This window comes from Bos grunniens, chromosome 15 (assembly GCF_055505025.1).
Source record: "Bos grunniens cultivar Pamir isolate PY7600 chromosome 15, Bosgru_T2T1.0, whole genome shotgun sequence".
Taxonomy (NCBI): domain Eukaryota; kingdom Metazoa; phylum Chordata; class Mammalia; order Artiodactyla; family Bovidae; genus Bos; species Bos grunniens.
In genome coordinates this window covers 49,980,499-49,990,511 of record NC_141179.1, presented here as the reverse complement: position 1 = coordinate 49,990,511, position 10,013 = coordinate 49,980,499, and the positions used below count along the sequence as shown (strand labels likewise).

The following is a 10,013-nucleotide window of genomic DNA, read 5'->3' as shown; positions in this document are numbered from 1 at the left end:
TGGCAGATAGATGGGGAAACAGTGCAAACAGTGCCAGACTTTATTTTTTGGGGCCCCAAAATCACTGCAGATGGTGACTGCAGCCATTAAATTAAAAGACGCTTACTCCTTGGAAGGACAGTTATGAGCAACCTAGACAGCGTATTGAAAAGCAGAGATATTACTTTGCCAACAAAGGTCTGTCTAGTCAAGGCTATGGTTTTTCCAGTGGTCGTGTATGGGTGTGGGTTGGACTGTGAAGAAAGCTGAGGCCCGAAGAATTGATGCTTTTGAAATGTGCTGTCAGAGAAGACTCTTGGAGTCTCTTGGACCACAAGGAGATCCAACCAGTCCATCCTAAAGGAGATCAGTCCTGGGTGTACATTGGTGGGACTGATGCTGAAGCTGAAACTCCAGTACTTTGGCCACCTCATGCAAAGAGTTGACTCATTGGAAAAGACCCTGATGCTGGGAGGAATTGGGGGCAGGAGGAGAAGGGGACGACAGAGGATGAGATGGCTGGATGGCATCACCGACTCGATGGACATGTGTTTTGGTGAACTCCGAGGGTTGATGATAGCAGGGAGGCCTGGCGTGCTGTGATTCATGGGGTTGTAAAGAGTCAGACACAACTGAGCGACTGAATATGATCTTATTTTTCTTAATGTTGAGTTTTAAGCCAAAATTTTCACTCTCCTCTTTCACTTTCATTAACAGGATTTTTAGTTCTTCTTCGCTTTCTGCCATAAGGGTGGTGTCATCTGCATATCTTACATTATTGATATTTCGCCTGGCAATCTTGATTCCAGCTTGTGCTTCATCCAGCCTGGCATTTGGCATTATGTACTTTGCATAGAAGTTAAATAAGCAGGGTGACAATATATAGCCTTTATGTACTCCTTTCCCTATTTGGAACCAGTCTGTTGTTCCATGTCCAGTTCTAACTGTTGCTTCTTGACCTGCATATAGATTGCTCAGGAGGCAGGAAAGGTGGTCTGGTATTCCCATGTCTTGAAGAATTTTCCACAGTTTGTCATAATTAAGGCATAGAAAACCGCAGAAAAAACAGTTGGAGACTAGAGCTGTGTTATTCATCACTGTAGCCATGACTTTGAGGATCATGTTCTACAAATGTGGGCTGGAATTTACAAGTTTTCGTTTTCAGAAACTTTTTTGTTTGGGAAAAAGAGACCAGTCACTCGGTCACGAATCTGCTTGGTCTTGACACCATAGACAAGGGGATTGACTGTGGGCGGCACCAGAAGGTACAAACTTGCAAAAATGATATGGACGCTTGGAGGCACCTTCTTGCCAATGCGGTGAGTTAGAAAGCTAAAGAGTGCAGGTGTGTAGGAGACAAGGATAGTGCACACATGGGCAGCACAGGTGCCCAGTGCTTTTGAGCGGGCATGCTGAGAGGAGAGCCGGAAGACCGCCTGGAGGATTTTGAGATAGGATGTGGCTATGAGCCCAAGGTCCAGTACCATCACTGAAAAGGCCACAGAGATTCCATATGTTCTGTTAACATGGGTGTTTGCACTAGCCAATTTCACCACAGCCATGTGCTCACAATAGGCATGGTTGATGACATATTTGGTATAATATGGTAGTCTTCTAATGAGAAAGGGACCTGGCAAAACCAGGAAGATAGCTCGGACCACATTAGCTAGACCCATTTTCATGACCATTGTTGTTGTCAGGAGGGTTGTATATTGTAGTGGGATGCAAATAGCTACATAGCGATCAAAGGCCATGGCAACTAAGAGGGCTGACTCAATTATGCAAAATATGTGGATGAAATACAACTGTGCTAGGCAGATATCAAAGTCAATCCAATGTGCATCCAACCAAAAGATGCCAAGTATCTTGGGGGCTGTGGAAGACGCAAGGGCCATATCATTCATTGCCAGCATGCCAAGGAAGAAATACATAGGCTGGTGGAGGCTTGGCTCTAGTTTGATGGTAATGATGATTATGCTGTTCCCCAGCAGGGTCAGGGAAAACAGGAGGCAGACAGGAATACCGATCCAGCAGTGAAAATCTTGCAACCCAGGAATACCAACCAAGAAGAAAGATGAAATGTAGTGATGAGTAGCATTGTCTGCCATGTTAAAACTGGACAGTTCCCATGCTCCGATAAAAATAGGCAAGTGAATCTCCCTATGAGCCAAAAGAAGGATGACAGATTAATTCTTCCATGGTCCTGTATATGGAATTTTTAGACACTTTAAAATGGTCTTTCTGAGGAGCTGACTTTTCTTAAAAACTTCTGCTATCCTGCTGCTGCTGCTGCTAAGTTGCTTCAGTTGTGTCCAACTCTGTGCGACCCCATTGACAGCAGTCCACCAGGCTCCACCGTCCCTAGGATTCTCCAGGCAAGAACACTGGAGTGGGTTGCCATTTCCTTCTCCAATGCATGAAAGTGAAAAGTGAAAGTGAAAAGTGAAAGTGAATTCGCTCAGTAAATGTCTGACTCTTCGTGACCCCATGGACTACAGCCTACCAGGCTCCTCTGTCCATGGGATTTTTCAGGCAAGAGTACTGGAGTGGGTTGCCATTGCCTTCTCCTGCTGCTGCTACTGCTAAGTCACTTCAGTCATGTCCAACTCTGTGCGACCCCATAGAGGGCATCCCACCAGGCTCACGAGTCCCTGGGATTCTCCAGGTAAGACCACTGGAGTGGGTTGCCATTTCCTTCTCCAATGCATGTAAGTGAAAAGTGGAAGTGAAGTTGCTCAGTCATGTCTGACCCTCAGCGACCCCATGGACTGCAGCCTTCCAGGCTCCTCCATCCATGGGATTTTCCAGGCAAGAGTACTGGAGTGGGGTGACATTGCCTTCTCCTGCCTTCTCCTGTGGATAGGTAAATCACTTTACCATATTAAATTCCAATATTTGATCTGGAATTAAGAAGACTGAATTGTTATTTAAAAATTTTCTCCTGACTTACAGTTTTACTGTATTCCATTCTTTCATTTTTATTATCTAATAAGTAAGCAGGTCATGATAAAATTTCTGCTTCTGTGTGCCTAGGTTGTGTGACATAAACAATCCAAAGAACTGTTTTCTGGGTTATGTGAAAGAACACAAAGCACTATTCTTAGGGAATTTTTGATCAAGTGTGAAAATGCATATAGAAATATACAGAGATACATTCATGCACACAATAATTAACAGGTTATACAAAAGGCAGTTGATCTTCCCAGACGGCTTAGTGGTAAAGAATTTTCCTGCCGGTGTAGGAGACATAGGAGACATGTGTTCGATCCCTGGGTTGGCAAGATCCCCTGGAGAAGGAAATGGCAATGCACTCCAGTATTCTTGCTGGGAAAATCCCAAAGACAGAGGAGCCCAGAGGTTATAGTCCACGGGGTCACAAAGAGTCAGACATGACTGAGCACACACACAGAAGGCAATTGTAGTTTTAGCAATATACTAGCTCACAGACAAACTAAAAATCAGGAAAGAAGAAAAAGAAATACAAACAATTTAAGTGGAACCAAAATTCTTATGAACACTAAAAATAAACTCCTATCCTCACTCTTGGTTAATGCATTTTTATTTCAGAAAATATCTTTAAAAGATCTTAAAGATAACCATAAGATATATCAGAAACATATCCTAAAAGTGTGGAATGCCTGCTGAAAACAGTAGAACAATGAAAATAGGCCATTAGAATTTTAAATGCATATTCTCTAAATACAAGTTTTTGCCATGGTTATACTTACACAACTTGGTCTGTCTATGTAACTGAAAAATAAGTACTTATGTAATGACATGTGTTAATCCACACAATTTTTTTCAGCCTATACTATGTTTTCCGTCATAATGATGAACTGGCTTTTCTGAACCATAAAGAGTAGTTAATTTTGTTCAACATCCCATAAAACTTATGATATGTAATTAAAAGATTTACATGTAAAGTTGTTTAGCATTTTAAGAGATGAATATAACAGTTGCAAATGATACTTCCCACACCCTCCAAATTTTTTTCTTTTTTGAAAATTTTACTTCTTTACCCTTTCAGATAATAAAAACACTGCTGTAAATGAACATGGAATAATAAAAGCTTGGCTGGTGTTCTGCCCACCCCTGGCTTGTGCTCTTGCCTCTGGCTTTGGTATCCATCCTGTCTTAATGGTGGGGTGCCATTGCCTTCTCCAAGGAAGCAGCTACAATTCGGTTTTCAAGGTCTCCTTGTCACAAGTATCTTCCTATGATTCCTGCTCTGACCTTGTCTTTTGTTCTGATAAATGTCTTCTAACCTCCAGTACTCTTGCCTGGAAAATCTCATGAGCAGAGGAGCCTGGTAGGCTGCAGTCCACGGGGTCGCTAAGAGTCGGACAGGACTGAGTGACTTCACTTTCACTTTTCCCTTTCATGCATCGGAGGAGGAAATGGCAACCCACTCCAGTGTTCTTGCCTGGAGAATCCCAGGGACGGGGGAGCCTGGTGGGCTGCTGTCTATGGGGTCGCACAGAGTCGGACACGACTGAAGCCACGTAGCAGCAGCAGCAGCAGCAACCTTCCTAGGACAGAGTTTCCTTCTAGTATCATAATTGTGGGATGTGCTTCTCAGTCTTCATAAGACATACTTTAAAAAAAAATCGAATTGCTATTATATCTAGAATCTTGCTCCTGCATGCCACTGGTATGAAAGCTCATTAAATATGAATAAATATTCCTATTGAAAATACTCTTTTGTTTGAATTTTCAAATATTACATGTGTAGATAAAAACTTTCTGAATATAGTATGTGCATTCTCTTATTAAAATAGACATATCTGGACCTATGCCCAGTATTTAGTGTGTTTCCTTGTAAGAATATAAGAATTAAAATATTCATTTTGATATTTGGCAAAACTAATACAATTATGTAAAATTTAAAAATAAAATAAAATTTTTTAAAAAAGAAAAAAATTTAAATTAGTCATTGAAAGTATTTAGAAGACTTTAGATATTAAATCTTACCTAAATTATAGGAACCCAGACTTAGTGTATTACTACAACATAAATGAGTCTTATAAACTCAGACAGAGGTAAGGACTTGAGGTGAGAAACTAGGAGTACTGAGTATATAAATAATGAGATTTAAATGTAATAAGAAGAGTAACTGATACCTGTCTAGGTTTTTTTTCATGTTTCAGAATTTTTTCTGCTTTTGAAAGACCCAAAAACTCAAATGACTGTTTGACAGAGGAATAGGTGTACAACAAGCTAGACAATACACTGCTGCTGCTGCTGCTAAGTGGCTTCAGTTGTGTCCGACTCTGTGAGAACCCATAGACAGCAGCCCACCAGGCTCCCCTGTCCCTGGGATTCTCCAGGCAAGAACACTGGAGTGGGTTGCCATTTTCTCCTCCAATGCATGAAAGTGAAAAGTGAAAGTGAAGTCACTCAGTCTTGTCCAATTCTTAGCGACCCCATGGACTGCAGCCTACCAGGCTCCTCCGTCCATGGGATTTTCCAGGCAAGAGTACTGGAGTGGGTTTCCATTGCCTTCTCCACAGACAATACACACAGAAATACAAACATGATATCTCTCCAAGAAAATTTCTTAGGATTAAAAAAATAAACTTAATTGCTTGTGATATTAGCAAATACATCTTTAGTTGTCAATGAATTTACTTATAAGATAATCCAAAGAGATAGATGTTAAGTAGCTTTGACTTAAAGGGACCAGGCTACCTTCAGGGAATTGCAGAGAATGACTCCAAGAGCATGATCTTCTGGAGAGTCTGTTCAATTTCATTTTAGGCCTATTTTGAATGAAATTGATTAGGTTGTTCATTACTTTATATTCAGCAGACAGATTTACAACTTCCTGTTGCTCTGTTGTTGTATCTGTTTCTGAAATATATAGATACAATATTCCTTCTGCCTCCAGACTTTGGCATTGCATCCCAATCAGTTAGCTGAGAGTCCCTTACTTGGAATTTTGCCCCTTCACAGAACACTGTGCTAGAAAAACAAATGCTGCTTTGCAGACTACCTATTACGGATTAAATCTAGTTGTTTGTACAATGTCTTATATAATCGCTCTTCAAGATATCCCAAACAATATTCATATTTTCCCGGGAAGCTCCACTATCCATCTAAGTGTATCTCATATGCTGGCAAGAGCATGCACACAGTCATTTAGGTAAAAATATCTCAGAGTTACGTTTGACCTTGCAGCTTTAATACTAAAATCAAGCAATTGTTAAATCTTGCTGACTTGAATTATTTACTATCCTTCAAATATAGCATGTATCATCCATCTCCATCTCCTTCAGCTATGATATTTAATGCTGCACACATATTTTATGGCAGTTTATATTTTTGTTTATAAAGTCCGTCTTGCATTATCAGCTATCCTTCAAAAGTCAAATATGGTTTAGCTTGCTTAAAATCTTACCATTAAATGCATTCTCTTACTCAAAAAAAAAAATTTAATAAAAAAAATTCTATGTTGAAAAATGTAATCTATGCTGTATCCTTTCCCAGTCTCTTTCCAGCCTTCCGTCTTGCCATGCCTTCCTTCAGTGTATTCAGGACTTCTAGCAGCTCTGGGATCATACTACCTGCTTTTACTTTTCTATGCTTTTAGATCTTTTTTAGCTTTTGCCTTGATTCTACTTTCCCTTATCTACTTGATAAACTTCTACTTATCTTTTTAATCCCTAATGAACATTATCTAAATCTCTTTGCTGTCCATTTTGAGCAATTAATGACCCCTCCTTTGCAATAAGCTTATATCTTTTATACACATTGATGTGCACAGATATTACATCCTTTGGAAACTATTCATTTACTTGCTTTAAATACTCTACTATCATATAAAACATTAAATGAAAGAAACATATCTTAAAGAATTTATGTCTCCAGTATTCTACACACTTTATATTGTGGAAGCAGCTAAACTGTCAGTGATTTTATGTTGACTGAGACATCTTTATGCCTGATAATATCACATTGTACTGTGTTCAGTCACTCAGTTGTGTCTGACTCTTTGTGATCCATGGACTGTAGCCCACCAGGCTCCTCTGCCCATGGCTATTCTCTAGGCAATAAAACTGTAGTGGGTTGCCATGCCCTCCTCCAGACGACCTTCCTGACCCAGGGATCGAACTTAGGTCTTCCACATTACAGGCGGATTCTTTGTCATCTAAGCCACCAGCACCTAATGCTCTGTGTCAGTAAGTGAGGGGAGTGTTGGTTCTAGGCTTCCTAAATATCTCTTTATCATCAAATTCACGCATTCTCCAGTCTAATCAAACAGATTCTCTTAATTTTAATCAACACTTTGCTTCTTTCTATAAAGCAGCATTTGGAGTCATAAGTTTACCTCCAAATGACCCCAGGGTGCTACATCCTAACTGGGTATGGAAGAAATTCTTTTGAGACATTGAAAATAGCATTCCATGACTACATTTTTGAGTGACAGGCATAAATTCAAACCTACTTTTCTTCTTCATAAGCAAATGCGTTAATGTATATGTTACCTTGAGTTTTGTTTTCTTTCTAGATGCCATTGTTATTCCAAATTTGCTACAATTAAAGGAATGTCAAGTATATTAAAATAGTAAAGAGCAACAATTTATATATGCTGAATCTATGTTTTTAGCCCCTTAAGTTTCTAGGGCTTGAGAGAAAACAATTATACTTTGAAAAATAATTAATACCAATTTTTTTTCCAATAAAAAAGCTAGAGAAATGAAAGATTATTTATCTCATGTCTATAGCTTCAGTTTCATCTCACAAAATTCCAGCCCATTATCTCATCTTATAGAGAAAAAAGAAAGAAGGGAAAGAGGTGGTAAGAAAAATAAAATGGAAACTTTCTTAAATATGCCCTTCTCTTAAATTGGGGTAAAACAGAGAGTGGTCAGGAGCCTCATCCCTTGCACTATTTTTCATCTCCCTTCACTTTCAAACCACCCACGAAAAACACTCTTCATCATCTTCTTTGATGTCTAAAAATAACTAGAACTCAAATCCATTCATTGAAGTACTGTTGGGCCTGCTTAATCAAACCTGCATTATTGTTACATTAATAGATGACTTTGGACTGTATATGGATGAATCCCACTATTCATTCATTATTCCCACTTTCATTCCTCTAACAATGAGTTACACTACAGTTTATATCATCACACATGTATCTAATATCATCTATAATTACGCTCCTCTGAAAACATTAATTCCAAAATACTGCATCATAGGAACCACCACCTAATCTTCTTCCAAATTTTAACACTGAGCTCAAATTCCTTTTCTCTACACAAACAGACGTTGTGAAACATAACTGCAAAATGTTGCTCATCAGAATACTCAAATGTCTTATTTCCTTTCTGTTTTTTCTTGTGTATTTTCCAAAACACCAACTTTGCATCTAAATCCTTTGATTCTGCATCTGCTCTATTGAATACTACTGAGGAAAATCATATAACTACAGGGAATTGTATCCTTTAAATTATATCTCAGTTTTCCTAACTCTAAAACGTGGGTAATAGAAATATACTTTACTTTTGTTTTGTTGTTTTGAGTATTATGTATATGGAATATATGTGAGTATATTGTTAGCGTCTAACAAGTGGTGGCTATTTTTGTGAGAGATAATATTTGAACAGTAGCATTCACTAGATAGAAATTCTGGCTGTTCTACTTAAGAGATGTTTTGTCTCCATCTCAAAAAATTACTTAACCTCTCCTTCTCTTGGTTTCTTTATAAGAATGATGGAAATATGGTTTCTATAACAAATGAGAAGATTCATGGAAATAAAAGCAAACTAAAATGAATGAGATTACCTTAAAAAGTGGCTGAAACATAGTGAATACCCCAAAATGGTAACAATTAACAAATTCAATAAGCCTAACCTTACCCTTGTCTTTCAGTTCAGTTCAGTCGCTCAGTTGTGTCCAACTCTTTGTGATCCCATGGACTGAAACAAAACAGGCCTCCCTGTCCATCACCAACTCCCAAAGTTTACTCAAACTCATGTCCATTGAGTTGGTGATGCCATCCAACTATCTCATCCTCTACCATCCTCTTCTCTTTCCACTTTCAATCTTTCCCAGCATCAGGGTCATTTCCAATGAGTCAGTTCTTCACATCAGGTGGCCAAAGTATTGGAGTTTCAGCTACAGCATCAGTCCTTCCGATGAATATACAGGACTGATTTCCTTTAGGACGGACTGGTTAGATCTTGCATCAAGGGACTCTGAAGAGCCTTCTCAACAACACAGTTCAAAAGCATTAATTCTTCAGCACTTAACTTTCTTTATGGTTCAACTCTCACATCTATACATGACTATTGGAAAAACCATAGCTTTGACTAGATGGACTTTGTTGACAAAGTAATGTCTCTGCTTTTTAATATGCTATCTAGGTTGGTCATAATTTTTCTTTCAAGGAACAAAAATCTTTTAATTTCATGGCTGCAATCACCATCTGCAGTGATTTTGGAGCCCCACAGAATAAAGTCTGTCACTGTTTCCACTGTTTTGCCATCTCTTTGCAATCAAGTGATGGGACTGATGCCATGAACTCATTTTTCTGAATGTTGAGTTTTAAGCCAACTTTTTCAATCTCCTCTTTCACTTTCATCAAGAGGCTCTTTAGTTCTTCTTCACTTTCTGCAATAAGCGTGGTGTCATCTGCATTTCTGAGGTTATTGATATTTCTCCCAGCAATCTTGATTCCAACTTGTGCTTCATCCAGCCCAGCATTTCTCATGATGTACCCTGCATATGAATTAAAATAAGCAGGGTGACAATATACAGCCTTGACATACTCCTTTCTTGCTTTGGAACCAGTCTATTGTTCCATGTTCAGTTCCAACTGCTGCTTCTTGAACTGCATACAGATTTCTCAGGAGGCAGGTCAGATGGTCTGGTATTCCCATCTCTTTAAGAATTTTCCACAGTTTGTTGTGATCCACACAGGCAAAGGCTTTGATGCAGTCAACAAAACATAAGTAGATGTGTTTTGGAACTCTCTTGCTTTTTGATGATCCAATGCATGTTGGCAATTTGATCTCTTATTCTTCTGC

General features: G+C 39.0%; 1 protein-coding gene across 1 annotated transcript; it reads right to left on the bottom strand.

The window, feature by feature from the left end:
* Positions 1-1,124: 1,124 nt before the first annotated feature.
* On the bottom strand, positions 1,125-2,087 carry LOC147358074 (olfactory receptor 52P1-like). The gene has a single exon (XM_086338174.1). It carries the CDS (start codon positions 2,085-2,087, stop codon positions 1,125-1,127), a length of 963 nt encoding a protein of 320 aa, XP_086194300.1.
* Between the last annotated feature and the right edge of the window lie 7,926 nt (positions 2,088-10,013).

Excerpts from the sequence above, each read along its gene's own strand:
- LOC147358074 (XM_086338174.1), bottom strand. The coding sequence starts at position 2,087 with ATGGCAGACAATGCTACTCATCACTACATTTCATCTTTCTTCTTGGTT.